Genomic DNA, 13,666 nt, shown 5'->3' on the forward strand with positions numbered 1-13,666 from the left:
TTAGGAGCTGACATGACTCCTTCATTTCTGCACATTCCCCAGGGACTAGTGTGGATCCTGAGGGGAGGCTGCCATGGAACACGCAGGTGTCACTGGTGGAGGCCTATACGTGACCTGGATGATGAGCAATAGAGTCACCCTGAGTCCCAGAATCTTAGCATCAGAAGGGCCCCAGGAATCTTCCAGGCCAGGGGATCAAGTGGGATGGAAGCAGGGCCTAGAAGAGGGTCCAAAACAAATCAAACAAAAGCTCCCGGGTAATTGTACTCCCAAGCTGTTACTTACAACCTCAGGTGTAGGACAGCTGCTGTCCCATTGTTCATCTGACTGCCTTGTGCCGAGCTTGTGCTTGGCCCTGGAGGCACAAAGATGGAGCCAGTCTGCCCTGTGTCTAGGGGTTTCCTCATCAGCGGAAGAAGGCCAGACACTGGGAGGGTCAGGAGATAGTCGAGCAAGGAGCCCGAGGCCAAGGCAGAGTTAGTTAAGAAGGACACATGGTGTTGCAGGCCAACACACACTTGCCAGCTGGGAGCAGGCCAGGGCCTGGCACACAGGAAGCCAGTGGAGCAGGAGACCCTCTTTAAGCACCAGCCTGTTTGGTTGGTTGGTTTACTTTTGCAAGTTATTACAATATTATTTAAGGCCTTTTTGGATACGTGTCACTTTTAAAATAGGTGTTTCCAAACTAATTTCTGAACCTTACAGGTCTGAACAGTCACTAGCAAGTGACTCAGAAAAAGGGAAAAGGTATACACTTCACTCAGCTGAAGAGTTCACATTTTTTTAATCAACATCATATTTGCTTTTCAGATGCAAATCTGAACCCCATAATTTCAAATGTTAGAGGCTGGTCTCTGTGGTTTCCTACTGGTTCCTGCAGGGAACCCCACTTTCTTTCTCCATAGAGCTTTGGGTATTTCCTGTATACCCCTTGGCTACCTAGTGTCTCAGGTAATAAAGGTATCCAAAGATAAAGCAAAGATCCCTAAGGGAGAGTGTTGTCTCCTAAACAGGACTATCTTGCCAGGGTACAAGAACCAGAGAGAATAATAACCAGAACCAGAGGGAATAATAAACAGCACAGGATGAAATCAGCATGATTGCAAAAGGACTGGACTCAGGAAAAACAAGTTTGTTTGCCCAGAACAAATTCCCAGAAGGGATCGAAACATCTTGTTTTTTCCTCGGTGATAACCATATGCTACCTGCTTGGAATGTTTGCCAGAAAATGGATTAAAGACCTATCCACTGGAAAATAGAGCCAGGGTTCACCCAGGATACATCTGGCCCCTTAGTCGCAGTGAAATGAGTTCCAAGGCTTATCCAGTCTGACCAGATGATTTGTGGAGGGACCAGCCATGCAAAATGTGCCCCTTGTGTTTAGGACACAGGTGCCTGGCAGCGGCAGAGGGGCAGCGGGATATCCTTGCCAGGTGCAGTGGTGGGCAGCAGCCCCCTGCCCTCAGTCTCTCAGCAGTGATCAGATGGGAAGCTTGGTCAATCAGAGCCAAGCAACTGAATGTAAAAACAGCCAGATGCCTGGGCTATATTTAGGCCCTGAGAGCTGCAATTGTTTGGGATCAGGCCAGCTGCTCACATGCCCTGCCCAAGACTCCTGTTGTTCAGGGTGGGGCCCTTTGCCCTCCTGACCTTTAAAAGAGAGGTTTTCTCAGACCTAGGAATGGGAATTCCCAGGGTTTTTCTTTCCCAGAGAATCCAAAGGAAACAAAACTCAGGCTTGGTGGGGAGAGCCATTGTTCAGGATCCCTGGCTGAGAAGTCTTCATGGGAGAAGGATCACTCATGTTACTGCACGTGAGCCACACCTATAACTGCCTTTCTGGCACTTGGGCTGGGGATTCGTGTTGCCAAACACAGACCCAAGACAGCGGTGCTCACTGCTGAGAGACAGAGCGAGAGAGAGAGAGAGAGGAGAGACAGACAGTACACACACAGGCAAGCCAGTAGTGTGCAGGGGACCAAGACATGGGAAAATGAAACTATCTTGCCAGGATTTTTCTCACCCCAGAAGACCCTTCTTCCTAGAATGAATCCTTCAAATACCACTGGGCTCAGGGGCACACTGGCCCCTGCTGGGCAGTTTCCCAGAGACGCCCTAGCCACTAAGGGGATCTGGCCTCTCTTGGGCCAGAATCCCCAGAAATATGTGCAGGAAGATGCCCAGACTGTGTCCACCCCCCGCCTCCCATGCCCTTGTTCCCTTTCTCCTTTGTGTTTTGTAAATATTAGGTATGACCATTTTCAATAATTTAATTTGCATAAAAATTACCTAGAATCCCATTTGGGAGATACACTGTTATTGAGAGGTTAATAGGCTCTGAGGCCAGATTTTCTGACTTCAGAGTCTGGCTTTGCTACTTATAAATATGTGTGACCCTGGGCGAGTTTCTTGCCTCAGTTTTGCCATCTGTGAAATGGGGATTCTGTGTGGAAGAAAACAAACTCAAAGTGCTTTCTATTATTCTCTCACTCAGCAACAATAATCACAAAAGACTTCTGTGACCAAATGGGGTGGGGGATTCTCCCCACACACCAACCAAGCAATCATTTCTGCAAGGGACACGAGCTGGGTGTCCTCTAAGTCAGTTTTGACACTATCTACTTGGAGGCATCACCTCTCATAGGTTGAGGGCTCAGCTCCATAAGATGGTCTCCACCCTTCTTATTAGTCACAAGTCCTGGTCTCTGGAACTTGTAAACCACCCAATTCAAGTTGAGATTCCCATGACCCCCTCCTCGGGTTAATTTGTAAGAGGCGCTCACTGAACTCAGGGAAACACATTTACTGGTTTATTACAAAGCATATTCCAAAGGATACAGAAAAAGAAATGCACAGGGTGAAATATGAAGGAAAGAATGTGGAGCTTCCATGCCTCTTCCCTGATGCACCCCCAACTGCACACCCCATTCTCCAGGAACCTCCATGTGTTCTGGTATCCAGAAGCTCTCAATCGAATCCAGTCCTTTTGGGGCTTTTATGGAGACTTTATAACATAGGCATGATTGATTAAATCCATCAGCCATTTGTGATCAACTTCACCCTCAGTCACCCTCCTCCACCCAATGTTGATGGGGTGAAGCTAAAATTGCCATTCTTCTAATCTTGCCTTGGTCTTTCCAGTGACCAGCCCCATCCTGAAGCTACCCAGGGGCTGCCAGCCACCAGTCAACTCATTCAGATATAAAAAGACATCACTTTGGAGATTCTAAGGATTTTAGAAGTTGTATGTCAGGAAACCCACCAACTATATATTTCATAATATCACAGAATAATAGCAATTCCTATCTCTTAAGGGTGGTGGGAGGTACGTTAGTCAACTTTAATGCAATAACAAATAACACCAAGAATCTCCGTGTTACAATAGCATTTGTTTCTCTCATGTTTCATGGGACCGTTGTGGCTACAGTGAGCTTCTGTGGCTCTACTCCATGTGTCTTCTCATCCTGGGTCCTAGACTAAGGGGGCAGCCCCTACTTGGGACATGCTATTCTCAAGGCAGAGGGGAAGAGCAGAGTCCTGGCAGAAAGGCAGTGACTCAAAGCTTCTTCCAGGATGTGGTGTACCCCTTGCCTCCAGTCACATGAAGTCAGCCAGTGCAAGTCAGTGGTCAAGTCAACATCAGTGGGACGGGCATGTGGTTCACCAGGAGGCACCGGGAGTCACACCACAAAGTGCAGGGACCTATCAGAGAAGGTGGAGCAAACTCTCAGCAACAATCATGCTGCGGGAATCTCACATGAGATTCTCAAACGCTGCAAACAGTGCCTGGCACATAATAAGCACTCGATAAGTGTTTATTATTATACTAATAGCTAAGCCGAAGGCATAAAACCCTACCTGCTTTCTCTCCTTGTCTTCTTCCCGTTCTGCTTTACCCTCCTCTTCCTCATATCTTTTTCTGGCTCTCCCTCCTCTCCACCCTTACTGCCTAGAACTCTGTCCACACTTAGGCACCCATACCCCCTTATTTCCTGACTTTCATCTCTCTTTTTTAAAAAAAATGCATCCTTCTTTACCCAGTGCTTTAGTCAACATACCTCTGGGCCTTCTATGGCTGGCCCAGTTGTTTTCAGGTATAGGAAAAAAGGATAATCCACCTTTATGTGGACATGAATTTTTTTTTTTAATTATCTTTTTATTTTAGTGTATGCAGAGCAGACAGTTCCAACAGGTCGTGTTTGCTCCTGACACTTTTCCTAAACCATTTCTAGATCTCTGGCCATTGCCCTTTACCCCAAACCGTCCAACCACCAGCATCAACCAATTTATAATAATAACTTAATAATAAATGTAACAGCAATGACTCTCACTTATTCTGTGTTATACATTGTGCTAAGCGCCTTACCTCACCTCATTTAATCACTGCAATAGTCCAGATACTCTTAGATTGTGAGTGCAGATTCTTTGTCCAGATCGAATTCAGCTTTGTGCTTTACCATATGCAGAGACAGTTCCCTGCAGAGCAGAAAGCCCCAGCTTAAGAGAATGAAACTGTGACTTAGTCTAGCCTCCACCAACAACCCTCTGTATTACATCAGGCAAGTTGGCCTCTCCTGCTTCAGTTTACTGATTTGCAAGACAGATACGACAATCTGTGCTTCGTGAGACTATGGTAAAGATGAATAAGCAGAAGACAGATGTAAAAGCACTTTGTAAACAATAAGGCATCTTATAAATTCATTCATTCAACAAATATTTACTGAGTGCCTGTTCCCTGCTGAGCACTGTTTTTAGCATTGCAGACACAATAAAGAACTAAAGAGACACAAATCATGACAGGAGCCACGTGCCACTGCCAAGCCTTGACTTTGCTCTAATAAGTTGGGAAGCCTTTGAATGTTTTGAACAAATTGAATGACATGATCTTACTTTAAGAGGATTACTCTGCAGTCAGGGAAGACAATATAATCATCCAGAAGGGTGATGTAGGTGGCTTGCTGGTTATAGCAGTGGAAGTGTTGAAAGTGGCTCAATAATATATTTTAAGATGAAGCCAACAGAATTTGCGGATAAATCACAGGTGAATTTTGGATGAAAAAAATTAGAGACAACAATCAAGGGTTTTGGCCTGAGCAACTGGAAAGATGCCGGGATCTTCCTCCACTTCTGGGATGAACACTGTTGAAAGAACAGATCAGGTAGGTATCAGGAATTCCTTTTGGGGTGTGTTAGGTTTGGGATGTCCATTACACACGCAAATGCCGCTCTTTAGTAATCAGTCCGATATACAAGTCTGGAGTTCAATAACATTTGCGTTCCACGGTCAGACTGGAGTTATCAGTGCGGGTGTCTTCAACATGCAGCAACAGCATTGGAAGCCGAGAGGCGGGAGGAGTTCCCAGGGAATGAGGGAACATGGAGGTAGGCTGGTCAGATGACTGAGCACGGCCAGGATGGCTGAGGAGGAGCCTGGAAGGAAGAAAAACCAAGAGAGATCATTACTAATGAGCAACACAAGGGGTGTGTTGAAATCGGACTTTGGAGCCACAAAGAACCTCTATCCTGGGTCGTCCGCTTACTCACCGTGAACAGAGCAAATTTCTTCTCTGAGCCTTGGTTTCCTTTCCTATAAATGGAATGTAACTGCTCCCATCTTGCAGGAGCTTTTATGGTGATAATTAAATAAGTTGACTTCGTGAAAAGTAGCAGAAACTTTTTAGGCTCTCAAAAAGCTCAATATTTGTAGAAAGTATATAGTTTCTAGGTTGGAGAGGCTGGAGTTTGGTTTCAAAAGCCTCGACAACACACAGGGGCGGTTACAGCTCTTGAGGTCTTGGGGGTCACGGGACGCCTTCCGAGGGGCGGGAGGAGAAAATAAAACGACAGGAAAAAAAAATGAACAACACTTTCGGGTGGGCCCGGGACCATAGAGGGTCGCTCCACCACGTTCCTAGAGCGACGGTGGCGGCGCCAGAGCGCGGCGCGGCCCTCACTTCCGGCGGCGCGGGAGGCGCCTAGTGAGCCAGGGTGGTGGCTGATCCCGCACGGTGAGTGGGCCTAGGGTGCCTGGGGCGCGCGGGACCCGCGTTGGGTACTCGGATCTTCTCGGGAGCGCGCTGGCCGCAACGAGGGCGGCGCGGGCCCGGGCGATGGCGTGGCCGGCGCCTCCCGCCTCAGGGCAGGGCCTGGCCGCCGGGCTGGGGCAGGAGGGCCTCGCGGGCCCAGGGTGGGGCCGCAGTCTGCGCGGCGGGCGGGCCGGGTCAGTGAGGAGCGGCCGGCGGAGGGCTGGGGACGGGAGAGATTTGGACCGGGGCCCCGGGCGAGGCGCGTCCAGCGGCGGGTGGAACCGGGCCGGTGAGCAGCAGCCTCGGCCCCTTCCGTCGCTCGGAGCGTTAGAGGACGGGATATGTGGAACAAATGCTTAGGCAGAACAGGGATGCTCTGAGCGGTTTTCAGATTCATTGCAGATTCTGACATCCTGATGGTGGTGTCGCTTTATCACTACCCTCCCAGTTTTAGGAGGAAACTGAGGCAGATTCTAGTTGGCTGGGTGTGCAGAAACAGCAGCTCCCGTCATTCAGATTTATCTTTATGCTTGCCGGTGCTGGGGAGATAATGCAGAGCACGGGTCGCCGCGTTGGACTGGCCGATGGAAGATGTGGCTGCCACGAAGAGTACTGGCTCTGAAGTGAGACTGCTAGGGTCTGGGAACCCGGCCAGTCCCTTCTAGCATTGTGCCCTCATTTGTTTAACATAAAACGGAAATAACTGCATAAAGGTGCCAGGAGAATTAAAGAGTTAGCAAAGAATCAAGTTACACAGTGTCTGGTACATAGGCTACCTATTAGTATGATTGCCTCGTCTGTAGATGGATTTGACAGCCTGAGTTTCTCAAAACCCTGAAGGGTTTGAGAGCTGTAAGGGATCTGGGGGTCATCTAATGGGTCCACTTGACGTACAGAGTGGACATTGAGACCCAGCACAAGGAAGGTTGCAGCACGGGTTATGGCAGAATCTGGGCTGAAACATGGGCTTCTGCATCTCTGCCCTACTGCCTACAGATCTGACTTCCATAGTATTAAAAAATATGTATAATTACTATATGCAAAGACAGCTCCCTGCAGAGAGATTGTAGCTATTTTTATAGCCATTATAGCTATTATTAATTATTTATATTTAAAAAACAGCATCATATATCTAACACAATTTCTCCTGTGTGGTAGATGTTCTGAAAATATTTGCTTAAGTTAAGGAATGATTAGTGCTAACTGTAATCTTGTGTTACATGCAGCCTGCTCCTACGCTGACCATGATTACAGCTGATGTAATTATTAAATATGCAGATAAAGTCCTGGGCCTAAAGTCTCAGTTAAAGAATAAGATGAAAGGAAGGCAAGAAAAACGATGTTTGTGTTTTCTTTTATTTGCTTTGTATGCTTGTATGCAAAGAAACCCAGAGTAATTATTCCTATTTTAAAGTCTACTTTCTGAAACAAGATAATGAAAAGTAGTTCCAATAATTTTATTGCTTTTGAAGTTCTAGCTTTTCCCATGTTGCCACCTATATAGGGTTTGTGGGAGGGTTTGTTGGCTTGTTTTGGCTGTTACTTTAGCCACAAGTCAGCCTTATAAATAAATAAAATTGTTTGAAATTTTGAATTTTGCATCATTTGGGTATTCTAAAAATTCCGTCCTAGTTTTTTGTTTTGTTTTGTTTTAATTCCGTCTTACTTTTACATGTAAACTCATTTTGTCCCCCTTCTGTTTTGTGTGTGTTCTACTTACCTAATGCTTTTTCTACTCAGTTTCATTCCACTATCTGGTAAAAGTCCTTTTGCAGTTTTTCTCTCTCCAAAAACAATACTTTTGTTTTGGGTTTTCAACAAATTGTCTGCTTTCTTGGATCATTAGGATCTAAAAAACCAGTAATAAAGTGTGTCTTCATAGACTAAGTAAACCTACTGCTCCCTGTAGAGTAGTTTCAATTTTCAAAACACTTTATGCTACAGAATTAGAGCTAATCTGTCATCTAGAGCTATGGAAATCGAATGGCTAAATACAGATAAACAGGACTATATTATAAAGTAGTATAATTTGTCATTTCTTATTCAGTTGGATACCTTAATTAGGCAGTCACCAGTGAGTAGAAGTTTAACGTGGAAGTAAATATTTTTAAATAGTGATACTCTATTACACAAATTTTGATTGTCTTTTGGATTTATTCCATTTCCATTAAGATTTTACCTTATCTCCATTTTTTAGACCTCCAAAATGGTAATGCCTAGAAAATTTCTATTTCACCTCATCAATTTTTTTTTTCTTTTTTTTGTCCTGCCCCAGTAGAAACTCCAGTGGTAAACTCAAAATTTGGCGATATTTGTTAAGCTTAAACTCTGGAACTATTAGAATTACGTTGCAAGTATTTCTCCCCAAATTTCCCCTCATATTATCTTTGTTTGCATTCATACTTTTTAAATTTAAACATGAATGCAGTTTTGATGGGTTGAAGAGGTATTCAAATTGAGTAATTAACATATCTGTAATTTTTTTTCTGATCTGTAATTTTTTTTCCTTCTACACAGAAGATTCTGAGCTGTGCCCCTCTGGGAAATGAAACATTAGTTCAGAAGAAGCCTGTAAACTCTCATACATACACATTTTGTTATTCACCATGAGGTTAGCAAAGCCTAAAGCAGGTATTTCCCGGAGCTCAAGCCAAGGAAAGGCCTATGAGAACAAGCGCAAAACAGGCCGGCAGCAGCAGAAGTGGGGCGTGACTATTCGATTTGACTCCAGCTTGAGTAGACTTAGAAGAAGCTTGGATGACAAACCCTACAAGTGTACTGAATGTGAAAAGAGTTTCAGTCAGAGTTCAACTCTTTTTCAACACCAGAAAATCCATACTGGAAAGAAATCCCATAAATGTGCTGATTGTGGGAAAAGTTTTTTTCAGAGTTCTAATCTCATTCAGCATCGACGGATCCATACTGGGGAAAAGCCCTACAAATGTGATGAGTGTGGAGAAAGCTTTAAACAGAGCTCAAATCTCATTCAGCACCAGAGAATTCATACTGGAGAAAAACCCTATCAGTGTGATGAGTGTGGCCGGTGTTTCAGCCAGAGCTCCCACCTTATTCAACATCAGAGAACCCACACAGGGGAGAAACCCTACCAGTGCAGTGAATGTGGCAAATGTTTCAGTCAGAGCTCTCATCTGAGGCAGCACATGAAGGTACATAAAGAAGAGAAGCCTCGTAAAACCCGGGGCAAAAATATCAGGGTGAAGACTCACTTATCCTCTTGGAAAGCTGGTACAGGAAGGAAGTCTGTGGCTGGTCTTCGTTAAGTAAAGGGCTTTTTGACAGCTTTTTGAGCCCTCTTAAGAAAAAGTAAAAAAATGAAAGGAATCTTTTTTAGAAATAGAGATGCTTTATAGTAGATCACTTAAATACTGGATCTTTGCTAGTGTGAAAACATTGGGAATTTAATGACATTATTGGGCTGAAAGAAATTACGTGAGTCCAGCTACCCTCATTTCTTTTTTATGTGACGTAGAGCAGAAAGAACTGAAAATACGTTTGGAGGGAGTATGACATCCTTGACCTCATTTGAAATTACTTCCGTTTTCAAAAACCATCATGTTTTGAGGATATATTTGTGAATGCAGGCATGCCAGTAATTACTCAGTTTTAGGACTTTCTGTGGAAGAAATAAAAGGGAGAAGAAATTAATTCCACTAGTTTTGAAGTTCTGCAACAGATGAGATTTTGTAAAGTTTTGTAGTATATTAACCATTGGTTTATAAGTATGACTCAAGATTCAACATATTAAAATATATTCCAGCTCACAGATTTTTAAGAAGTTAGACCCATCTATATTAGCTATTGTTTATTTCTTCCCTTCTCCTTGTGGACAATTGTTAATTAAAGGAGTAAGAATTTCCCTGTTGATTTTCTTTTTTTTAAAACCAAATTTTTAGTAAGAGATAACTGTAGAATCCAAATGAGAACTGAATTGGACCTCAAGTCTCCAATTCCTACTAATACTATTGTTTGTGATGGTAACTGCTGTGTCATTTGTTTTCCACAAGTTGGAATGGATTCATGTCAATCCATCCCCATGCCCTTGACCTCTTCTGGCATTCTCTTATGCTCTGACAGACTGAGCTAGCCTTTTAGATCTACAAGAGTAAACAAACTATTTCACCAAGAAAAATCTCACTTGCTTCCTGCTAATTAAAAATCTATGATTTACACACCTCCCTGCCTTCAAGACTGTGAGATTAGATAGCCCTGCTTCAATGTTTGTCAACAACAAAAGTCATGTAATGTGTCAGTGCATTGTAGCTCCTTTGAAATTTAACTCTTTCTGTGTTACATGAATTGTTTTAAGGAGTCCGGCAAACATGTTTTTTCACTTCCATCAGAATGGTGCCAAGTGTCAGACTCTGATGAGCCTCCCGCTCAGGTTTTTAATTTCTATTGAATGCTAACATTTTTCTGATTTTTTGGTATCTTTTATAATCATATCAGTTTCTGCTGTATTAATGACAGTTATTCATAAAAATAAAAAATGAAATATTTTGTATACTACTACCTTCTGTTTATTTTTTTCCTGGGGAATTGTTTTAATTATTTAAACAACAGATCTAAAATCACAACTTTTGGATGGGTCATTTGTTTTGCCTGTTTTTGATGTCCTCAAACTTGAACTTCGCCTTCCTCCTGGCCTTGCATTTGAGTGCAGGGCCATAGAAGATAGCCTTGAACTTCCCAATTGCCTTGTTGACAAGTTTCATTCAACAGGATATTCACAGGTTGTTTTGTAAGTATGAGGTGATCACAGTTGTTTTTTAAGAAAAAAGCAATCTTTAGCCACCCTATTACTCACAGCCAAGTCACTTCTTGGCAGGATTGTGGCTCAGGCCATTTTAGGATCTACTATCAATGCTATTCATGTTAGTTTTGTGTCTGGGATAGCTTCTGGCCAGAACCAACACTTCTTTCTTAAATTTCAGGAATTTGTCCATTTTGACAGCAAACAGGGCTGTCCACAGTAGTGTTGTTCAAAATAATTTAACAGCTAATATGCCTTTCAGGACAGCAGAAATGTCACAGACTAAGGTCTCCTGTGCACTTTTTATTTAGTATAAAGCGTAAGTATGCGTTACTCTGTTCCTCCACTGTGTTGGGGAACATGGGGAGAGGAGCACAGATATGGGATCTTTTTGGTGAGTAGAGCTCTGGACCAGTGGGAGATAGATGGAGCCAGGCTTGGTCTAGAGACATCCCAGGGTTTTCAGAGTGTAGTGACTAAGGGATTTGTGGTTGTCTTCCTTGGAGAGATGGTACGTTGTGTGTGAAAGAGGAAAGAGGGATATCTGGTGAGCAGATGCCAAGTACTCGCCCCACGTTTCCCAGCACCCTTACAGTGCTGTGAGAAACAACACTAGGTCTGGCCATTTGAGTCAGTGATGCCTTTAAAAGCTGTTTCATGATTCTCTGTGCTCCCATTTCCCAGGTCAAAGTGGAGGGGGCATTCTAGGTAATTCCTGAGCTTCTTGCCAACCTGCTTTTAGTATCAACATCAGTGAGAAATAAACAGTCGAGACAGGCCAGATTTCAGAGTGGATTTGGTACCTGTCCTGACTGATGCACCCATCCTACTGCCTTTGTGCATCTCTGGACCCAATCGCCCGTTCTAAAAGTTCTGTCCTTTCAGTGGCCTGGTGAGAAAAAACAGCTTTTTGAGGTTCATAGTTGAGAAACACTGCCTTGCCTCCCCCACATTCTCGTTCTGTTTCTAGCCGATACCCTGTAATACTTCTTTTTTGTTGGCCTAGGGACCCTTTCCTTTGTTCCTTACTGAAACTTAAAGGCAGCATTAAAGCTTGTTTGTGTTTTATTTGTATCCCATGACTCTGTGGCCTGAGGTGAAAGTCCCCACATATAGAGTTGCCAGAACATGCTGTGACATCAGCCTTGGAAGTTGAAAATCTATCCTGAGACTGATATGCTGTCTTCAAACGTGGGAGAAAGGGGTGAGTGTCCCTCCACCATGTAGAGCCTGAGTGTGGCAGGACCCATGAGAGGATGCTGAGTGGGTGCCAGCACTCACCTCCAAAAGCAAGAGCCTCTGGTCCCTGTTCCACATTGATTTCAAACAGACCAACCAGCTTGACAGTTGAACTTCCCAATTGCTGTCATGACGAACTAAAGGCCACAGGGCCTCCCTCCAATTTCCAGGTCCACACGAAGGCCTAGTGTAATATAACCCTAGACATGTTGAGGGGCTCCAAAGTAGGATTTCTCACCAGCCTGGTGACTAGGGGGACTGCCTACTTTAATCTTATTTAGGGATGAGTGTAATGGCTGTTTCCTAAATTCAGGGTTCTGTAATAAAATTGATGATTAAGAGATTCTTTTCTGTCATTGTTAAAATAAAGCATTGTGACATCTGGTAAAAGAATTACTTTTGTTTTTCTTGTTTTATTGTTCAGAAGAAGTGCAAAATAATCCAGACCAGTTTGAAACTGATAAATTCTACTGCTGAGTGATGAAGAGACACAGATGACAGAAACATAATTCATAGCTGCATTCCTTACAGTAAAACCAAGTACAAATAGCTCTATTGCTTAGAATCATTGCATTTAAATATCAGCAAGATGAAATCTTTCATGGTCATTTTATGGATGATTATTTTGTTTCTTTGACCCATATGGTTGGTAATGTATCAGAATAAAAAGCAATTTAGTCGTACTAAGTAATGGCATTTTATAATCCTAGTGTTATAATATCTGACAGTATTTTACTTAGAGCTTTTAAATCAATAATACATCAACTGACTTAGTTGTAAGTTTCATTTTATATGTTATCTTTGTCATAAGTGTCGGTTACATCATAGAGCATTTCAGGAACTGTGCCAAGTTCATAATACCAGGTCACTAATATGTTATGCTACCTCCCAATTTGTCAAGAGATCTCTCAGGCACAGCTTTTTTGAATTCAGGAATTCAGGATGGATATGCCAATTTAAATGAAGCAGCTGAGATGAATAACCTTAAATCCCAGGGAGACCCTGGTTATATATGTTCAGGGCAATCTAAATGGGTCCCCTAGGATACTAGAAGCCTCTCTATTCAGTGGGATTAAAAGGCCAAATATCATAATTTAGGCAGGTGAGTCAGAGAGGGGCAATATGATGATTTGGGGCAAACAGCCATGAAGAGAAGTCCAGGTTCAGTGAGAAAACTGAAGCCATTCTGTGTGTTCCACATCGTTTAATATAGCTGGTTAGACTTTCTGTTACATCCATGTTTCTTTGCCTTATAAATTCACCAATTTGGTTTAACCTAGTACCTGTATTCCATTTTCTCTATTAGAATGATTGGTCTGGTTTCTCTTTTCCTGGCTGAACCTTGGCTGAAAGGACAATAAGAGAAACAAAACTAACAAGGACCTACTATTACTTATTTATCAAAAGTTATCAAACATGTAAAACCTACTCTGTTGGTGAGGCTATGGAGAGCCAGCCAAACTCAGGCACTGATGGTGGGATATAAAATGTTACAACCCATACTGAGGAGGGATTTGGCAATATCTAGCAAAAGTATATGTGCATTTACTCTGATCTAGAAATTATTTTTCCAGAGATTGTTCCCAAAGATACAGTACCAACAATATGAAACAATGCATACACATGGCTG

General features: G+C 43.2%; 2 protein-coding genes across 7 annotated transcripts; one reads left to right on the forward strand and one right to left on the reverse strand.

The window, feature by feature from the left end:
* Positions 1–2,791: 2,791 nt before the first annotated feature.
* ZNF22-AS1 (ZNF22 antisense RNA 1) lies at positions 2,792–6,881 on the reverse strand. Of its 5 annotated transcripts, none has more exons than XM_078345304.1 (4): positions 5,545–6,881; positions 4,891–5,430; positions 4,372–4,476; positions 2,792–3,702 (listed from the first exon to the last, which is right to left on the reverse strand). In XM_078345304.1, the coding sequence occupies exon 1, from the start codon at positions 6,436–6,438 to the stop codon at positions 6,019–6,021; it is 420 nt and encodes a 139-aa protein (XP_078201430.1). In that variant the 5' UTR covers positions 6,439–6,881; the 3' UTR covers positions 2,792–3,702; positions 4,372–4,476; positions 4,891–5,430; positions 5,545–6,018. The 5 variants fall into 5 exon arrangements, with proteins under 5 accessions (XP_078201430.1, XP_078201431.1, XP_078201428.1 ...); XM_078345305.1 differs by having other exon boundaries at positions 4,367–4,476; XM_078345302.1 differs by having other exon boundaries at positions 4,372–5,430.
* Positions 5,953–10,553, forward strand: ZNF22 (zinc finger protein 22). 2 transcript variants are annotated; one of them, XM_035267592.3, is made up of 2 exons: positions 5,953–6,008; positions 8,544–10,553. In XM_035267592.3, exon 2 carries the CDS (start codon positions 8,633–8,635, stop codon positions 9,305–9,307), a length of 675 nt encoding a protein of 224 aa, XP_035123483.1. In that variant the 5' UTR covers positions 5,953–6,008; positions 8,544–8,632; the 3' UTR covers positions 9,308–10,553. The 2 variants fall into 2 exon arrangements, with proteins under 2 accessions (XP_035123483.1, XP_035123484.1); XM_035267593.3 differs by having other exon boundaries at positions 8,547–10,553.
* Positions 10,554–13,666: the final 3,113 nt, after the last annotated feature.

Source organism: Callithrix jacchus, chromosome 12 (genome assembly GCF_049354715.1).
Source record: "Callithrix jacchus isolate 240 chromosome 12, calJac240_pri, whole genome shotgun sequence".
Classification (NCBI taxonomy): domain Eukaryota; kingdom Metazoa; phylum Chordata; class Mammalia; order Primates; family Cebidae; genus Callithrix; species Callithrix jacchus.